This window comes from Patagioenas fasciata, chromosome 1 (genome assembly GCF_037038585.1).
Source record: "Patagioenas fasciata isolate bPatFas1 chromosome 1, bPatFas1.hap1, whole genome shotgun sequence".
Taxonomy (NCBI): Eukaryota; Metazoa; Chordata; class Aves; order Columbiformes; family Columbidae; genus Patagioenas; species Patagioenas fasciata.
In genome coordinates, this window is record NC_092520.1 from 126,844,056 (window position 1) to 126,864,796 (window position 20,741).

Here is a 20,741-nt window from a genome sequence, read left to right on the forward strand (position 1 = left end):
GCACTGGACTCACTCCAGCAGTTCCCTGTCCTTCTTAAACTGAGGGGCCCAGAATTGGACACAATATTTCAGATGTGGTCTCACCAGGGCAGAGTGGAGGGGAAGAAGAAACTCTCTCGACGTACTAACCAACCCCCTTCTAATACACCCCAGGATGCCATTGGCCTTCCTGGCCACAAGGGCACAGTGCTGGCTCATGGTGATCCTGTTGTCCACCAGGACCCCCAGGTCCCTTTCCCCTACACTGCTCTCTAAGAGGTCGTTCCCCAACTTATACTGGAACCTGGGGTTTTTCCTACCCAGATGCAAGACTCTACACTTGCCCTATTGACAGACATTACCTGCCGGAGGCATCCTTGTTACCTTGAAGTGCCCTTTAACATTCTCCAAAACGTCCCATAGTCATGCATTTCTGTATAATTGGTGCACACAGTCACTGGCGACCGAGCAGCAGCCTGGGACCTGCTGCTCCTGGCTTACCTTGCACAGCCAACTTTGAAATACCTGCATTTTAAATGATGGGTTACATGGTTTGATTTGGGGGGAGGAAGGCTTAGATATCATACCTGGAGATTTCTGAGAATTTTTCCCACAGTTTCACGTCTAGAACAGGTACTTCTGGTAATTATCATAGTGCTGTACTTGTTGTACATGAATTATGAAAGACGAAGTGTATTGCAACAACCTTTGTACTGTCTCCTTTGATTTGAAAAAAAAAAAAAAATCAGCCTCAATTGAAATAATATGTAGGCATAGCAAAACAAAGCCTCAAACAGGGAATTAAAACTGACCTTTCTTATCAGGAGAGACCGAGAGAGCTGAGTCTGTTCAGCCTGGCGAAGGCTCAGAAGTGATCTTATTGATGCTTATAGTATGTCAAGGATGGATGTCAAGAGGATGGGATCAGACTCCTTTCAGTGGTGTCCAACGATAGGATGAGGGGCAACATGCACAGGCTGAAGCACAGGAGGTTCCATATGAATATGAAACTTCTTTATTTTGGGGGTGCCAGAGCCCTGGAACAGTCTTCCCAGAGAGGTTATGGAGTCTCCTTCTCCGGAGACATTCAAGACCTGCCTGGATGCCTTCCTGTGCGATCTGCTCTGGGTGATCCTGCTTTAGCAGGTGAGTTGGACAAGATGATCTCCAGAGGCCCCTTCCAGCCTCAACCATGCTATGATTCAGTTCCTGGCTTTGTCAGTGACTGTTGTGAACCTGGACTCTTAACTTCGAAGTTTCAAGTTTTCTCATAGGCAGAGTAGGAACAGTCCTCTCTGCCTTTACACAGTACTTTGGTTCCTCAGACAAAAACGTGCTTCTGTAAGGTTAGTATTAAATTATAATCTATTATTATTCTTTTATTTAAAGATATTTTCCTCTTTAAAAAGACAAATACAAAGTGACTCATTGCATGTTGTTTAAAAATTCACTTTAAATATGCTAGCATCCTCTGACTCTTAAATATCTGAGAAGATCTGCAACTGGATTTAATTTCAATCCTACTTCCTCCCCTCACCCAGCTTCCCGTTACTTGAGGGCAGATAAGCTTTACATACAAAAGTTCATAAAACTTTGCGTTTTTTTTCAAAAAAAAAAAACAACCAACCAAATTAGTTAGACCATGAAGCCACCCACTCTCACAACCTACTCTTGGCACTTCTGGAAGTTATTCCCCTTTCTCTGCCCCCACACGCAGTGACAGAAGACAAGGTGATATGGACAAAACCAGAACAGAGACAAAGGTAAAAATATGAATTTTAATTTGGAGCGTTTAGTGTATTTACAATAGGAAGTTTCTCTGTGGTCAAGGGATGAGAGACTAAAGTAAAATTCCACATTACAAGTGTGTGGGTAACCTGCACCTGATGCAGGCAAATTGATTTTTGCTACTTCTGCTTCACCCAGGGTAATACCTGTGAGAAAGTGCTGATGAGAGCCTGGAGATGGTACCGAATGCTCTCACACCCAGTAGCAATCCCAGAATGCAGTCCAGGAAGTAGTGTGAAATTATTCAACAATTGTTAAAAAATATATTTATATATGTACACATACACAGTCTCAATTTCAGTTAGATCAGATTCAGCAAATCATTCAGAGATAGATTAGCAGGTAGACACAAACCTACAGACATGTGCAAGCACAGATTTGCAGAGGTGCTCACGCTACTCAGTAAACACAGGTACCTTCTCACCCAGACAAGACACATGCATTCCTTTCCCCTCTGCACTTGGACAAACACACAAGCAGGTGTTTTGTTAATGCTATCTTACATGGGTTTCAGGTACAGGGAAAAAAAAACTTGAAGGAAAAAAAAAGCACCAACCCTCTTATCTGACTCACTGGCTCAGAATCCTTATTCCTATTGAACTTGAGGGAAACGGGGGTGTTGAAAGGATAACGTCCTGTTTCTCAGAGAGCCGCCTCTTTCTTTTGCCACAGCAACAACTAGTTGATACCGAAAGGGGGCAATCCTCTCCTGCTCCCAGAAATAGGCACATCCTCCTCCCACTTCCCTTGAGTCAGACTTGGCAATCAAAGGGCTGCACTGTGAGCCAGTTCAACTGTCTCATCTTGCAGTAAAATAGATCTGCAAAAAGTAAGCGAGCACTTTACCATCTGAACAGCCAGCTTAACCAAGTCACCCTACAAGTTTACCCACCACACGGTGAGTGGAGCACCCATTTCAGCAACAACTTGTCCATAAAGGAGCTGATCTATCAAGTCACTCTGAGCTCCTGTTTTCATCTTGGTAGAGTCAACATCTCTTCCTTTAGTAGGTGCTTTCCCTTCTTGGGAAAGGAGTTGTTCTAGAGGTCTGTCTTAGCTTAAAGGTGTTGAACTATGTGGTAGCTGAGAAGCAAACCTCAGCCTTCCTTCAGCATCACCTGCTATTGCCTCCAACAAAACCAGTTGAGGAGTGTTAGAAAGATTATGGAGGTATGGGAAGACAGGGAAGGAAGGGAGTTATGATCCCCTCTTAACAGTCATAGCAAGGGCAACTAAAGCAGAAATAGATTAAAGATGGCTGTGGAGGCTGCAAGGCTGAGGAGAGTTCTGGTTTAGCAAAGCCTCCTGAATAGCTTCACTGCAGCCACTCAGCTCCATTTGGTTGAGAACACAGCTGATGTTCTCCACAGTTGCAGCATGGCCCATCTGCAGTTTCCACAGTCTAAGCATTTCATACTGGGCATCTCGTAAGCGCCGATGCTCCATCTCAATTCGCTCTAGATCGTGGTCACTCAGACCCAGACGCCTCACAAACTCCTTCCACCGAGATGGTGGTACGTAATCCACCACAGTGTAGAGAATAGCAGGGTCTGCAAAAAGAGAATGAAGTATGAGAACCAGGACTCTCAAGGAGAATGGAAATAATCCATGGCTGGATGGTGCCTCAGGATTGTGCATTGCCCCCTCCTGTCAAGTCTTCTACAGAGCAGCCACACAGACTCATGTCATGTCCAGACTTGCCCTTATCCCTCAAAAAGCAATGGGAATGCCTCCATATGCTCTTGTGGTAAGGTTATGAGCAGAGCTGAGCACACACACCTAGGGCCTTGCTGCTACACATTCCTGCACAAAGAATACTCTAGGCCACCATCCAAGAGGCAGCATGTCACCTCATATAACAATCCATTTTGCTGGTAGAGAAAAGGGACAACAGCAAGTCCTTGGACAAATGTTTAGCATACACAGGCTCACAGGCTCTGGGCATGCTTCTGCCCTTGTACTGGGCCATGCATGAAACATACACACTGGCTAAGGTCTGCCCAACATCCTCCAAGCCGTGTCTGCATGGTTCTTGTTTACGCAGGGAAAGAGGGAAGGATGGTGGGAGTTTCACTTACTGTCTGGAAGCTGTGTCTTCCTGGCAGGTCTGACACAGTCCGGTAACTCATGTGAACTTTGTGGCAGAGGTGCAGGTGGTGGTGCTGCATTCACTAATAATTCTGTTTCCTTCTGGGGCTCAGGAAGAAGGATGGAAATTTCACTTCTTTTTACCTCAACCTGAAAGACATGTTTTCTTAGTCCACAATCACCCACAGCAGCACAATACACCTGTTTCCTGCAAGGAACCACTACCTTTATAAATTAAAATTTATTCAAGATAGGTGGGGAGTGGGTCCTGAGGTTTTAATTTTTCACATATGCCTTGTTTGAGCAGAAGGCACCAAACATTTCTTTCCAGCAGAACCCAAGGTTTTTAACTCTCTTTTGGCATCAAAAAATGTAGTTTGGAAAAAAAATACTTCTTTACAAAATCAAGTAAGGCTGGGGCCTGAAATCATAACCATTCTAGAAGTTCCACGTGCCATCTTTCCTGTCAGCCTTCTCTGTAAGGCTGTGGAAACTCCAACCTCAACAGCTGCTTGGGCCCTCTAAATTGCAGAAAAACACTGGACCTGAGAGAACACTGCGAAGCAGCACTGAGAGGCTTGTGGGTCAAGATCTTAAGTGTACTAAAATTAAATACTTCAAGCTTGGGGCATACATAGACAAAAAGGGATTAAGGACCAGATATCTGAAAAAATGCATTCAGGAAGAGCAAAAAGCCAGGAGTTTGAAAAGCATCCTCTAGAAAAGGGGAAATAACATGTTAATGGCTCCACCCTCTACAGGAAAAGACTTCATAGAATCATTTTGGTTGGAAGAGACCCTCAAGATCATCGAGTTCAACCATTAACCTAACACTGGCACTAAATCGTGTCCCTAAGAACCTCATCTATGCGTATTTTAAACACCTCCAGGGATGGTGCCTCAACCATTTCCCTGGGCAGCCTGTTCCAATGCTTCACAAGCCTTTCCATGAAGAAATTCTTCCTAATATCCAATCTAAACCTCCCTTGGCACAACTTGAGGTCGTTTTCTCTCATTCTATCACTTGCTACTTTGGAGAAGAGACCAACACCCTCCATGCTACAATCTCCTTTCAGGTAGCTGTAGAGAGCAATAATGTCTCCCCTCAGTCTCCTTTTCTCCAGGCTAAACGGCCACAGTTCCCTCAGCTGCTCCTCATCAGACTTGTGCTCCAGACCCTTCACCAGCTTTGTTGCCCTTCTCTGAACTCTCTCCAGCACCTCAATGTGTTTTTTGTACAAAGGGGTTCAAAACTCAACACAGTATTCAAGGTGCAGCCTCACCAGCACTTCTGAATTCAAAAGACCTATTACTCGGCTCATTTCAAAAGACGAGGCCTGAAAACAGCCCATGGGGAAAAAAAATGTTAGTCTGGATCCCAGGCTAATATTAGCTGAAAGCAGAAGGAAAGCACTTCTACCCATCATCTCGCTCACCTCAGATACTGGCTCCTTGGTTGTCTGCGGCAAAGCAACTTTAAAGAAAAGAAAAAAGAAAGCAAAAATTATTTTCACTTCCCCTCATCCCAGAGAAAACAGGAAACCAGCTATTCACAATCCTGCCCTCAAAAATGTTCTACAGCAAAATGCACATGTCCCAGCAATGAGCTCACATGCACTTCCAGTCACAGCTATGTGCATGGATGCAGAGTTGCTAGAACTGCACCAATAAGCTTAGCTGTCAAGTTCTCATGTTCCTCTGGTCTTACAGCAAAACAGAGTAATGAGATACCACCTTTTCCCCCTCACACGTATGTGCATACACAAACACAAAGAGAACGATGTCTATCCCAATTAGTATCACTGCACATGATGCTGTACTCACCACAGGAGTAGAAAGATGTGATCTCATTTTCCCGGACCAGCTTCACTACTTTATTTACAATGTACAGGACAGAGATAACTCCAAATATTGCAACAATGATGCCAAGGACAAGGCTCCCATCTGGACAAAAGAGAGAGAGCGAATGACTGAATGACTGAGAAAGAAAGAAAGAAGTAGGTGCTAGAGGAAGAACAGCAAGTGAAGGCATGCAAATGGTAGGTAGAAAAAGAATAATGGTTTGAGAGACTAGAGAAAAAGAACACTTTATAAAAGGCATTAACAGAACAAAAGCCCACACTTAAAAAGATTCCACTGTTCCTCAGTTCCCCCAGTACTCACTCGGCCCAGACAAAGTCGGTGAGGTAGTCACTGGGCTATGACACTGCAAACATTCTTCTCCATTGCAGCTGAAAGAGCAAATCAGAGAGGTGAGCATGTATTAAATGAAACATAAGCCATTTGCAACAATGCAAAGTAACAAACAAGTCAAGATAAGCCTGAAAAGCAGAGGATTGCAGTGTGGCTAGTGACTCTGGGTTCTTAGTGGGCTGACAACTACATGGAGAAGGCCAGCGTGGCAGAGGGGAAGACCCAATCGCCTCAGAAAGGCAGAAGGTTGTAAAGTTACATCAAGATGGACGAAGCCTTGAGAAAAATTTCCGTCCCCCCATGCAGCCTGTGTCTGCTCTCTCTCCTCCTCAGTGGAGGGGCATATAAAGAAAAAAGCTCACCTGTTGCAAGGCTTGCAAACATTATTAAGTGACAGGAAGAAGTGAGGCTTACACCTGCAAATTGTGTCTCTGTTCTTTGAACCTGCAGAGGAAAGAATAAACTGTTGCCATAGTCTGGACAGAGAAGAAAACAAAAGGAGAAAAATTCACTCCAAGGTAGAAGATTATCCCTCTTTGAGCCTAGAGAACTGCTACTAAAGAAGAGGATTCAGTCTACGTTTGAGGACAGAGTTGGGGAGCATAAAAATAATAAAAAGTAAGGGTACTACTGTCCTGGTAGGTCGAGGACCTCTGCAGAGGCTTGGAAAGGGACCAAAATTAGAGTGCAGATGAAATTGTTCCAATGGATGATGACAGTTCCAGCGCAAAGGTGGGGAAAGTCACTCAAGTTCAAGCATGACAGGAAGGGGAAATCACATTAATCAGGCAAAGATGAGCGAGAAGTGGTCCCTGAGCAGCTGAGACTGATGAGGAAGTCAGTTCAGGGTAGGGAGAAATCGCTTCAAGACATGGGACATATCCACTCTTCTCATCTAGTATGCTGTGAGTGGAAGGGGTAAGAAATGAAGGAGCTATTGCTTCTAAGCAAGTCCCTGAATGGAGACTGAGTAAAACAGGTGTGGGCAGGAACAGGCAAGAACAGTAATGGAAGGGCATAAAGTTGCATGAGGGGAGGGAAAAAGGTACTACAACAAGCAGCATGCATTCTGCAGCAAGCAAGGAACAGGACTAATACAGTTCTACTTCAGCCAAGAAGGAAGGAAGTTGCTCAAGAGCAATGTACAATGATGACCCTTGAGGACAGGCATAAGTGTGGAAACCATGACAGAGATTACTGAGCACCAAAGGGAATGCATTAACCAGTGAGACAGCAAACCTCATGCTAAGCAGGGTAAGAGACGGGAAAAGGATCAGGAAAATCAGATTTTTCTAAAAGAGTGGGAACAGCATTTAGGACAACATGGTAACGAACATTGAAAGGTCATGAACAGAACTGGATTACAAGACAAACTGGAGGGTGACAAAGCAGCATTTGGTTAAAATCTCCGATTCCTGACTGGAGATGAGGCAGCTTGGGACAGCTAACACCATGAGTACTTCTCCCAGACACTTGCACCATCCCCATGTCATGTCCAATGCCACTGAGTACAGTTCAGCATTACTTGAGCAGCTCTTTACTTTAAAACACTGCACAGTACACTGTGGTGGTTCAGCAACTGAACAAGCGGTTCAGCTGGGCACTGGGACCAGCAGTATTTTCAGCCACTGTACTCAAAGGGCTTCCAGCAGTTGATGAGGGAAATGCAACAAAGCATCAGGGGAAAGAAAAAAAGGCAGGCAAAGGAGAAATCTGCTCCAGAGCATGAAGACCTTGCTTCAGTACATGCAAGACAGAGGTACCTAAATTATGTGGAAAATATCTCCTCACTACAGCCAAAACCAATAAATTATTAAAAGACAAAAAGAAGGTAGAAACTGCAATAGAAAACAGGGATTGTTGCCAAAGTAAGCAGAAAATGGCAGTCTTTCTAGGGACAGGGGGCAGGCAAAACCAAGAGTTGTTCCAAAACTACAGTCACTTCAGGGCAAGGCATCACAGCATGTCAGAAAGCAAACAGAGGGCTGCTAATATCTACCCTGGTACAGTATGTCCATACTGGTGCCATATCCATGCCATACTCACAGTTGGCAACAATAATCCCATTGACACAGGAGCTGCAGTTCCTACACTGGAAGAGATCCAAGGGGCCAATCTGATATTTATTCTTCCGGCAGCCACACACAGTATCTTGCTTTGGGCTGCAAGGAGTCTCTACTATCTGCTGGAATTCTGAGGAAAAAAAGGAGAAGCAATTATCCCAATCTCTTCCCTCACCTTCATCACCCATTCCATTACTTACTTTTCCAAGCTGCCTTGCTCACCTTACCATCCCCTCCAGCCCCCTACTTGCCACTACCACCCATTTTCCTCAGGTCCTGTAGGTAACTCACGTGTACGGCAGTGTGTACACTGGAAGCATTTAGACATGGTGTTATCAACAGCTGTAAATGTGCCATTAGGACACTGAAGACAGAGAGGTGCCTGGTCAGCATGATCACAGTCTTTTGCCTTGTAGGTACCTGCAAGAAAATCACTTAACAGAGCTCTGACAGGAAGGCAAACATGTTGTCTTATGGAGGATGGGAGTCATTGATTTCTCAGAGAAGCTCTGGAGTTGAATGTGTAAGAACTGAGCATGCTTTCTCTCACCAGTGTGAAGAACACTAACAGCCCAAAAGAAGAGATAAGAACTAAGAACTCCTCTGGGTAGCGATAGCTACCAAGGAAAGGGAGCATCAATGTAGCTGTAGGACAGGGACAGTTTGAGAGTACAGGGAAAAGCCTCTAAGGTGAAGGTTACTAATATTTATGTATTTATTTCACGTACCTGCATGGCACCTCATGCAGCAGTGGGTTCCTCTGGGATGTAGATATTGTCCTAGTTGACACTGCACCTGCCTCTTTTCTCTCCTCAAGGGGTTAGAGGGGTCTGTTCCATCCAAAGGTACCTGATGGACTTGCAGCATATATGGCACTGGAGCAATTTCTACAGATTCCTTTGTCAACAAGCAGACAAATGTTAGGATAACCTGTAAATACAGAGGGAGAGGGAAAGAAAGAAGGAGAGAAACAAGGTGAGAAAACATCATATCCCCTTGCAGACTGCACAGCTGACTTCAGCACTTACAATTAAAACTTATTATACCAGTGAGTTATGTTGACTTGACCGATTCTGATATCAGGACCCTCCACTGACAAGAGTGTGGGGATTATTTGCCAAGAAAAAACAAAACAAAACAATGAACAGAACAAACCCATGTCTGCCATCTGTGTTATTAATATGTTTTATTTATTAATACAAACTGGTTGTATCTACAGCAAGTATTTTTCATTATGTGAAATTTATAGATGGAATGCCTTGAAAATGTTGTAGCTTGCAAGGAAGTTACTCAAGAGCAAAAGAATGTTTTTATTAAAGAAGGCAGTAAGACTGCCCATCTATAACAGTTCCAGAGAGAATACATGCAGTACTTGCAGTTCTATTGAATAAATAAACCAGATGGGAAGTCTGAAATAAGAAGGCAGAGGAGGATATTACTGCATCCAAAGTACAGAGAAGCTTCCAAAACTCCTCCTGAGCAATCTGGCCCTAGAAACATGAGAAAGTTAGATTTTCAACTTCTCCCCATCAAACATACATTCTTCGTTTACAGCTCCAGCTGTTAACATTCAGTCTGAACAGCCTGCCACAAAAATGTGCACTTTTTACTTCTATTTTTAATTCCGTTAAGCTTTACTTGCCTTTTTTTGTTTTGAAGATGACTGTTGTCAAGAATTTCAACAGAAATATTAAGACTGGCATGACTGCAGTATGACTGTAAGAGAGTGTGTGTGTACACACATGAGAAGGAACAGCAGATCAAAGGTTTAAAAGAACAGTCTGTACCAATAATGAAGAACAGCATTCCCTGGACATTGTTTTCAGGACAGTATTCCCAGCAGCAAAATTGAGAAATGTGCTGTTTATGTCATGGCCAAAAGGTCTACACTCTAGTAAGACCACAGCCTAGACGATTGCAGCATATCACAAGTATGATTCCTTTGCCTGTTGGCCCAACAGAAAAACAGACCCTAACACATGTACTTCAAAGTGCATTCAGGAAAGGAAAAAACAATAACAAAAAGGTTAAAAAATATATAAAAGTAAAAATAAATAAATAAACAGGAAACAGCTTGGCCCAAGATTTATGGAGCCTGAAGTCAGCAAGTTTCTACAGAAAAGGCCCATCCCATAACAGCCGATGACTCCTGAAGAGTATGGTGGACTCGTCCAAAAACTAGTTTGTAGTGCCATGAAGAACCCCAGTGGTGTGATGAATTCTTGACAGCCAGTGTCCCTTGTCATCTGTGTTGCACACAACTGATCCTAGCCACACCACCTGCATATACACGTGTTGGTACCTCTGAATATGTCGTGGAGAGCATGTGCCTATGTTGTCTATGTATCGGATCACGTGAATGCATGAAAACAAACTCATTTTTTTGGCAAATAAATACCACACTGCCCCACCCATACAATCTCACACTTGAGTTTCACTACACTAAGTTCCCTACATTGTAATGTCTTCACAGCTTGCTTCCTTGAAAGTGGCAAGATGTCTAGTTGTACAAGCAGAGCTTCAGAGTTCCATTTCTTTTTGCTTTTTCAGCTACGGGAGTTATAGCAAAAGCAGAGTAAATCAATAAGGGTAAATCACAATGCTGATACCAATTTTGTGGTTGCAATCTTAAGAAAGGGTATGCAAAACTACACAGCTATGGCAGCCACATGTTGTCCTGTTTCTCTCACCAAATTAAAACCTTGGGGGAGAAAGGTACATACATGAAAGGAACTTAAAACCTCAAGAAGGATAGGACTTTGCAACTCTGACAAAGCAAAAGCCCCATTTTTCAGAGAGCTCTGTCATACATAGCCGTATTCAATAGACCAGATGTTAAAATGTTGAACAGGAAAAAGAGAACCACATATTTAAATAGTTATCGTTTCAGACTTAATTAGCTGACCACAGGACAAATGCAAGCACTCGAACAACAACTCAGTAATAAATAAAACCCGTTTCAGCAGCTGATAGTCTTACAAGGTTTGATTGCTTGCAGAAAAAAGGGTAAAAGATCATTCACACAGATGGTCTGACAGGAAAAATAAAAAATCCTGATTCTCTAGCCAATAATTAATCTCCTGACATGGGAATATATACAGCCAGCCCATAAGTTAGACAAGTCAGCAACAGAAACAACAGAGGAAAGCATCAAAGGTCAAGCCAGAAACACACAGAAAATTGGCCAGATACACCTTCAAAACCAAAAGAAAACAGAAAAGGTGCTTTCAGTTTTTCAGATTAAGTGAAAGCATGTCTATAAGTGTAATCAAACCAGAGTTAACACAATTACTGATCAAAATCTGAGGAAGAGTCACAGACCACAAGTGACTCAAACCAAAGACTTGGCCTTCCAGAAAAACCATTCACATGGCAGGAAAAAAAAAAAAAAAAAAAAACCAAACAAAAAAACCACACCAAACACCACCACCTTAAGCAGCTCACCAAGCCATTCAGCAATATGGCATTGACCACCTCTCTAGGAAGCCTGTTCCAGTGTTTGACCACCCTCCCAGTAAATAAACGTTTCCAATGCCCAGTCTAAGCCTCCTCTGGTGGAGCTTTGAACCATTCCCCCATGTTTTATCAGTGGATCCCAAGGAGAAGAGCTCAGCAGCTCCTCCTCATCCCCTCCTCAGGAAGCTGCAGAGCCATGAGGTCGCCCCTCAGCCTCCTCTGCAAACTAGACAAGCCCAGAGTCCTTGGCCGCCTCTCGCAGGACATCCCTTCTGGCCCTTTCACCAGCTTTGTTGCCTTCCTCTGGATGCGTTCAAGGACCTTCACATCCTTCTTCAATTGTGGGGCCCAGCACTCAGGTAAGCCGGCACCAGCACTGAATACAGCGGGACAATCACCTCTTTTGACTGGCTGGTGATGCTGCGTTTGCTGCACCCCAGGACAGGATTTTCCCTCTGGACTGCCAGGGCTCACTGGTGGCTCCTATTGAGCTGCTGTCAATCAGCACCCACATCCCTTTCTGGGGGCTGCTCTCCAGCCACTCTTCTCCCAACTTATACTTGTGCCCAGCATGATTCCATTCCAGGTGCAGAATCCAGCATTTGGCTTTGTTAAATTTCATCACACTAATCACAGCTCAATGCTTCAGTCTGTCTAGATGTCTCTGCAAGGCCTCTTGTTGCCCAAGATGGTCAACAGCACCTCCCAGTTTGGTGTCATCAGCAAACTTGCTAATGATGCATTCAACTCCTGCATCCAGATCGTTGGTACATATATTGAACAGGACTGGCCCTAGAATCGAGATCTGAGGAACACACTGGAGACCAATTGCCAGCCAGATGTAGCCCCACTTACCAAGCACTGAAGCCTCAAGTCATTGATTAGAGCTCACTAAGGCAAAGTTTAGGGGTTTTCTACAACTGAAATAAGGTGATTTTCCATAATTAGATTTACAACATGCTCTGATTCCACTAACCAGCAGAAAAAACAAGTACCTACTAACCAATGCTGCATAGAAAAGTGGACAGCGTGTATTACCTAAGCTGACTGATAATTCAAACCACCAAACCACATCATGCACACGGGTGATTCACATTTTTAGTAAGTGGGGACAGCCCAGGAAAAGAAAGAGTCAGCAGAACCTCGAGGTTTTACTTCTGGAACTGCTGCAGAAATAAACAAAATACAGCAAATGAAAACCAGAACACTGCTTTCTTAAATCATTCCACCCCTCTGGGTGACAGCTGTATGCCCCACACATTCTCCTTTTATACGAGGCAACCCTAGACCCTTCTCATGTCTCATGCCACTACTTACTGCCTGACAGCTACAGTGAAAAAAAACACCACATAAGCCCAAAAGCTCTTCTCAGCAAAGTTCTGGCAGCTGAGACAGGAGTTATGCGCCCCTGCACCATCTTCAACCTCAAATATTTTTTAATTACTGCCACCACTACAATTCACACCCTCACTGCTGCTTCTGCCCCACCAGACCATGCACAGAGAACTGCAAGTGAGGTGACACCTCTGCAACAGTAAGTCAAAAAAAGAAAGAAACAGCAAAGATAAAATCAAAGAAGGCAGCAAGATGCAAGAAAGATGGGGACTGGGGGGGCATTTGATAGCACTGTTCTCAGGCCAAGGAGAAAGAAGGTACAGAATCTGAAACAGAGGGACTGCACTGGGAAGAGCAGCGCATCAGGGCTACTGTGTTATTACCTGCCAACATCCAAAAGGCTGGGAAATACCGAATTACTCAGCAGGAATGCCACAGCTCTAAGGTGCCCTGCCCTCCCTGTGCAGAGCTGTGTCCCTGCTGCTGCCTGCAGGGCTCCTCACCCTCCAGGACCAAGGGTGGAGGCAGCAGGTACAGGGAGACACAGGTGGGACAGTATGATGGGAAAGAGAGGGTGGAGGGGGTTGTGCTGGGAGTGAGATCCCCCTCTCCTAGAAAACCAGTAGATGCCTAGAGGTGTCAGGAGTGGACAAGGCCAGTCGCAGAAATCAAACTGAGTGGGAAGGAGGGGGATTAAACAGGTGGGAAGTGCCTCCTGTCCACTTGGGACCCCACACCTGCTCAGGTAAACTCAGAGGAATGCAACACTTGCTTGAGCAGACGCCTGGGTATTAGTATTCTGAACAATTCAAATAGCATTGCCCCATCACGAGGCAAACATTCAAAATAGTTCCAAATTAATAATTTCCAGAGTTTAAATCTCCTTAATATAAAAGCATAAAGATGAAAATTTCAGAACAGAGCAATTCTGTGAATCCAGATGTGCTGTTAAAACCCAGAGATTTAGGAGGCCTACTCCTTTTTACCTGAGGTATTCATAAGGTAATAAAGTGTTTCCCACCAACTTATTAAACTGCTTCACTCAAAGAAAACTTCCATTTTGCAAATTCCATTTCTAAACTCAAGAACTACCTGCAAATAAAAGGCATTAGAAGTTATTAGAATTTCTCAAAGTATTTCTTAATAGCAACTTCATGACACACACCAATCCACAAGTAATCTGCATATCAGTCATCTGCAAGCCTTTTTCATGAGTCATAAAAAATTAGCAAGCTTGGAAGTTCAGAAGAAAACAGACATCCCACTCAGAATAATAAGTTACGAAAGAAATCAGGGTGCAAGATTACACTTACATTCTTTGACTGCTTCTGCCATTTCCAAAATCTCTTCGAGGTTTTGCTTTTTTATTTTTTTTTCATTTTGCTGTACAAAGATGCACGGGAAACCAGAACTTCTGCTTTATACATTGAGAAATGTATACCAAAGCAACATTTACAGGAAGCTTTTCTCATTGCTGACTAAAAGCTAGAAAGGTCAAAAAAAAAAGGATACAAGACCTATTATTATAAATAATCCTCCATTTTAAGGTGATCAGATGGAGGAAATGCTGTATTTTAGACCTTGAATAAAACCAGGAGACTGCTAATAGCTTTCATGCAATTAATAAAACCTGTCATTTATCTATAAAGATCATGAACTTCACATCATAAAATGTGTGTATATATACTGTATATCAAGTTAGAAATTTTTATTTAGTGTTAGCAGAGATAAAGCAAGGAGTGAAAAAGTCAGCAGGTGATCACAACCATCAGAAAATAACTTTTTAATTTTTCCTTAGAAGACACAGTGGTGAACACTATGTCAGAGTCCCGAGTCACAGACATCCCACTGCCCTGTGGTTCGTCTGCCTGTGTTCAGTGCTGACTCCAGCAGCGGAGCTGTACAGCCTCTCACATCAGAGCATCGTCAGAGCAAGAGCTGCAGGAAGGCTCAGCAGGGGCTTCCCCCTTCAATCCCAAAATGATTTTCAGCTGGGTACAAGCCCTTGGCCCCTGCCCATGCTGTGCCAGAGCCGTCCTCGCACCCCTTTGTCAGTGATTCACGAGGTGAGTTTGTTAAGAGTCAGATAAGTCTCACGTGCTGAGTCCTGTTCATTGGAATTGAGAGACTCCTGCTTGTTTTAATACAGAAATGTAGCAACATTGCTTTGAGATCTGCTTTCCACTGTCAAGGTCCCAAGACTGCAATAGAAAGATGTGTGTTACCGAGGGTTCAAAGGAAGCGCTCCGCTATCCAAGAATGAGAGTACAGAAGGGAACACAAGACATCCGTCCCAAATAAAATCAAAACCTCTTTGTCACGGTTAAAGAAGACAGATAAGAAGGAGCTAAATGACAAAATTAGTTTCACCCCAAATAATACTGCTGACACAGAAAATGGATTACTTAATTAAGGGAAAGGCATCCAAACTGACAGTACTTATTACTTGTGAGAACTCAAATTATCATGTAATTGAAATTGGCGCAGATCCAGGTATCAACATGTCCCATTTGGCTAGAAGTAGACAGTCAACAAAAAAAGAAATTAAAATTAGTTTGATAAACAGATAAAAAGTGAAATTAACCCAGTTGGACAGAACAATCAGAAATGAAATTACCTGTTATGAATTATTAGGAAAAGATTGAAGGCCAAAATGGAAAGTGTTGTTATGCCAATGGATAAATCCATAAGGTAGCACTGGCCCCAAATCCTGAGAACATAAATTAAACTAGATATGATACAGAAAAAAGTAACAAGGATGATCAGCGGTACAGAATGGCTGCCTTAGGGAATGATTGAAAACACTGATCTATAAAAGAGACAACTGAGCAGAGGCTATTATAGCAAAGCTCTAAAGTCAGGAATGCCACTGACAAGGTGAACTGAGGTGGCTGAAGAAGATGAACCAGGATGGCTGTTCTCTGTCTCTTCCAATGAAAGAACTAAGACGTATCATATAAAACAAGCAGGAGACAGCTTGAAAAAATACAGGGAAGTACTTTTTTAGCCAACACATAGCTGAGATGTGGGACTCCCTGCCAGAGCATTGGGGGTGCCAGAAACGTGCCTGGGTTCCAAAAGCAATCATCACACCCATCAGCAGAAGAAAAAGCACACTCAAGGGTCCAAAGATACCATTTCAACCTGGGAATTCCAACAGTCGCAGATCACTGCAAATCAGGAAAGTATTTTTATTGTTCATTGTCACATGTTTGCCCTGCTCCAAAACCCTCAGCAGACTGTTGGCCCCTACTGGAAACAGGATGGTGAGCCCAACAGTTCTTTCTTACCACGCACTTGGTGGCTTGGTTTTCTATTTTTATATAACATAGCTTCTAACTTCAAAATTGCAATGCCTCCCTCTACCTTCAAAAGCAATCAATGCCAGAAGCACCCTTGTGGCTATTTTGTCTTTTTTCTTCGTAAAGTCAAACTGCCTTTAATAAATAAAACTGCTATGATATACATATATATATTATTTTTTTTTAAATGGACAGAAAACACACTGGCCTAAGTGAAGACAACTGTTGTTTTTTCTACTGTGACAATTAGGAGTGCACATGGAAAAACAGAGGATGTGGAAATGAGGTTAGGACAGGCAAAAAGAGCTACAGGAAATGTTGAAGAATCAGAGGAAACATAAAATAATGAGAAAACTAGAAGAGAGGCATCAAGAGAATAAGAAAGGCCGTAAGGGCAAATGGAGAACGATTTGGAAAGTAAATTGAAGATGGAAAGGCATGCAAACAAGGTGAGAATTCTAACGATGAAAAAAATAACATGATTTTAAGGAAAGGATAATCTGTAATGAGTGAGTGTGGTGTAACTGAGAACTTGAAACCACCACATAAATAGGAAGGGAAAAATGTCCTTGAAAAGAAAAATAAATCCCACTGAAGGATACTCTTCCTGCAGCATATTATTTAGCTGAAGACAACATAATGAAGTTGGGGAATCCAATAACTTTTGGTACATTTTACTGCCAATAATATTAGTAAAACCACATACTGCATCTGAATTAAGCAAAATACATGCACCACTATACTTAAATCAGAAATATGCTTTTCCAGATTTGTTAACTGCTTTGAAATCTGTATGTAAGTCATCTCGACAGTTGATGTATCCTACCTAAGTCCTGAGATGGTAAGTGATGCACAGTTAGTCAAGTTGTACGGTGCTCCTACTCCACAGTTTTAGATGTGCCGTGCCACTGATAGCTGTAACTTTATTATCTGGTTTCCAAAAGCTTACCAGCACAAAACATAAAACTTCCAGTGATTTTGAGTAAGGCAGTCACATCATTTTGACTGCAAATTAACAGGTAACCCAACATTACAAGCCTAGTGCAGTCAAGCATTTGTCACTGGGATGCTCAGGCATTTGACAGTTTGACATTGTAACTTCTACACTTTAATTTATAGCCATGTCGTGAGACTAATGACGTCAACCCTATCAGTGCTTTATCACACGTTGCTGATACTGGATGGTCATTCAGCTCTAGCCATCAAGTTATTCATAGAACTCTCAAATTTTTTTCACAACTAACTTTTTCACCCTGCAAAATTACAACAAACAGCTTAAAATTCTTGACTTAAAATACCCAAGAAGGCTAAAGCAGGATTACTGGGAAAAGTAAACTTGCTTTTAAACTAATCCTATCGTTTGGGGCATAAGTACAGCACACTAATCTTTGTTTAAATGCCCGCAGAGCAGCAATAAACCTTCCCTTGATTTAATAACCGCAACACGTGTCAGTGGAGCATCTCCCTTAAGAGGAAAGGCTGAGGAAGCTGGGTCTCTTTAGCTTGGAGGAGGCTGAGGGGTGACCTCATTCATGTTTATAAATATGTAAAGGGTGAGTGTCACGAGGATGGAGCCAGGCTCTTCTCAGTGACAACCAATGATAGGACAAGGGGCAATGGGTACAAACTGGAACACAGGAGGTTCCACTTAAATATGAGAAGAAACTTCTTCAAAGTGAGCATGACAGAACACTGGAACAGGCTGCCCAGGGAGGTTGTGGAGTCTCCTTCTCTGGAGACATTCAAAACCCGCCTGGACACCTTCCTGTGTAACCTCATCGAGGTGTTCCTGCTCCAGCGAGAGGTCTGGACTAGATGATCTTTCGAGATTCCTTCCTGTCTCGAACATTCTGTGATCCCGTCCCCGGCGTTAGAACCGCAGGCACGGCAAAGCGCGACCGGCTGAGTCAGAGGTGGTTCGTCCCCACCCCCCTGCCGGCCCCGACCCCTACACAGGGGCGGCGGCAGCGGAGCCCGGGCGGCTTGGTGGCCGGGGGCAGGCCTTGGCGCCGAGACAGCCCCTGGCGCCTAGACAGCCCCGCGCCTGGGGAGTGCTAACGGCCGCGCTGGCAGCTCCAGGAAATCCTCCGCCATTCCTGTAAACCCAGCCGCCTTCTCACTGACTCAGGGCAGAAATTCTGGAAACGGCGCCGGCGAACTCAGAGCCCAAGAGAGGAGGGAAAGAGGGAGCGAGTACCGCCGGCCTGGCTTCACCTCAGCGGCCCCACAGCGCCGCTGCCCGGTTATACCGCAGGCGGCCAGGTGACGGCAGGCCAGCTGTCGCAACTCCCGTCGCCCCGGCACCAGCCTGCCTTTCCACCGCCCACCTCGCCCCTCCGCTGGAGAAAATGTCTCCCCCGCGGCCGCCGCCCCCAGCCCCGGAACGGGACTGCCGTGAGAGAAACCAGAGCTCCCGGAAAGCGGGAGCGGAACGCGGGCTGTCCGCAGACCCGGAGCAGTGGGGAGCCCTGCGGCGGAGAGGGGGGGCGAACGGAACCCCGGCCCAAAAGCCCCACGGCGGAGGAGGGCGTCGGGCACCTCGCTGCAGCTCCGGAGGAAAAACCCAGAAACCATCCGCTGCAGGACCGGAGCTGCCGCCGGCCCAGGGGGTGCCCCGCCGGGACACGGTCCCGTCCCGCGGGGAGCGGCGGAGCCCTCGCCGTGACTTACCGTCCCCAGCGAGCAGCAGGGCAGCGCCGGGCCGCGCATGGCTCCGCGGCCCGCTACGTCCCCATGGCCGGGTCCCCCGCGCCCAGACGAAGCCGCCCCAGCCCTGCCCAGCCCCGTCCGGAGCAGCGCGGAGCCAAACGACCCCGTCTCCGACTTCCTGCCAGCGGCAGCGGCGGCAAGAGAGAGGGCGGTGAGCGGGAGGCGGCCCGGCCCGCAGCCGCGCCCCGCCCGCCGGCGCACATCGACTGCCGGCCAGAGTTTTGCTTAAAAACTGAGAGGGACAAGCTGAAGAAGGAAAAAAAAAAAAAAAAAAAAAAAAACAACAAACCAACAAACAAACAAACCCAACGGGTGATGTGTATCGCGTGGCTAAAACTGCTAGAAAATACATGGAAAAGGAGTCAAAGGAGGTTCGCTGTAATCTTAAAGTTTCCTGACGTGTTTCACCCGTCAGCTGCACTTTCCATGTTAAGTTCATGTGAAATTTAAACATGTAGTTGTAAGAAAGTAACTCTTTGCATCTTAACTACCTTGTCAGCACCTCAAGAATTTTAAAGAACGGTGCATTTAGAGTATATATGCCCATCTTGCTCTTTTTCATTTAAAACACGCATTTTCTTGTACACTTCAGTGAACCAGCTGCATTGCCAGTGCAAATGTAACAGTGAAGCGCACTTAACATTCTGCATGAGCTCGGTTTCATTTAATATATGTTCTTAATGACAGTGCTTAAAAAAACACAGTAAGGAAAAAGGGGCTAAATGATAAAGATCTCCCCTTTATTTCTGGCCCATTAAAACCTTGCCTTCATGTTTTTTTCAGAACTATTCCCACTCGAGATAACAAGCTGTGTTAGTTAGCTGGTCTTGCCTCCTTGTCTGCTAAGGGTGACAGGAATTGGCCATTTGGTACCGCAAGAGACAGGCATCATGAACAGGAGGGACTGTGAATGGGAACCACTGCAACACTTGATCTTCCAGCTACCAGTTTGTGACAGGGAACGCTCCCCCCTAGTTTCTGCAACTATCTCTATCCTACAGCCAAAGGCATTAAATTGAGCTACTAGGGCTTGTTTTGGAAGAATATGCCCATTTCACGTGCTAAGAATCACAGAATGGTTTGGGTTGGAAGGGACCTCTGGAGATCAGCTAGTCCAACCCACCTGCTAAAGCAGGTTCACCCAGAGCAGATTGCACAGGAATGTGTCCAGGTGGGTCCTGAATGTCTCCAGAGAAGGAGACTCCACAACCTCCCTGGGCAGCCTGTTCCAGTGCTCTGTCACCCTCACTGTGAAGAAGTTTCTTCTCATATTCAGATGGAACCTATGCGTCAGTCTGTGCCCGTTGCCCCTCAAAGAACTTGTACAAAGAACTTGTACAATTCACTCTACACACTGCCAAAATTGTTGTAGACAAAGCCAAACACCTCCACGAACTCCATCTACTATGGAGCTGCTTATCTGCTGTATGGAAGCCAGCAATGGCATGTGCATAGGACAATGTAATGAGGGCCATGCTGCTACATAGCTCTTTTCTGCACTTCAGGCTTGGAACGGCTCTGACTTCCCAGCAGCAGATTCCAGGAGGGAAGGAAATGGCAGAATAACTTGTTATCAGGCTGCAGCCATCTCCAGGGATAGAGGTGGGAAATATTTACCAAGTTTTGTGTAGTTCATTTCCTTGCCTTGAACAAGGACAATACAGAAGTAGCCCCTAAAGGAAAAAATCTCGTACACTGACAAGTACACTCTGTGGAGGAGAAAAACACATTTTTAATGGATTGCTCCAGATTTACCACATACTGTCATATGAGTGGATGAGGCACACCCTTAAATCTTCATGGAGCTTCAGCCTTCCAAAGAGAGAGA

The 20,741-nt window shown here is 44.6% G+C and overlaps 1 protein-coding gene across 1 annotated transcript; it reads right to left on the reverse strand.

Annotated features, from left to right (window-relative positions):
* Positions 1-1,743: 1,743 nt before the first annotated feature.
* On the reverse strand, positions 1,744-19,051 carry TNFRSF1A (TNF receptor superfamily member 1A). Its single transcript, XM_065852371.2, has 10 exons — positions 18,875-19,051; positions 8,840-9,041; positions 8,403-8,531; positions 8,095-8,241; positions 6,411-6,492; positions 6,019-6,086; positions 5,680-5,799; positions 5,292-5,329; positions 3,846-4,005; positions 1,744-3,317 (listed from the first exon to the last, which is right to left on the reverse strand). Exons 1-10 carry the CDS (start codon positions 18,911-18,913, stop codon positions 3,016-3,018), a joined length of 1,287 nt encoding a protein of 428 aa, XP_065708443.2. The 5' UTR covers positions 18,914-19,051; the 3' UTR covers positions 1,744-3,015.
* Positions 19,052-20,741: the final 1,690 nt, after the last annotated feature.

Coding starts and splice junctions, on each gene's coding strand:
- TNFRSF1A (XM_065852371.2), bottom strand. CDS start 18,913: ATGCGCGGCCCGGCGCTGCCCTGCTGCTCGCTGGGGACG. Junction 6,087..6,410: donor GTTTGCAAGCCTTGCAACAG/GTGAGCTTTTTT, acceptor TTGCTCTTTCAG/CTGCAATGGAGAAGAATGTT. Junction 5,800..6,018: donor ACCGACTTTGTCTGGGCCGA/GTGAGTACTGGG, acceptor TCTTTTGTCCAG/ATGGGAGCCTTGTCCTTGGC.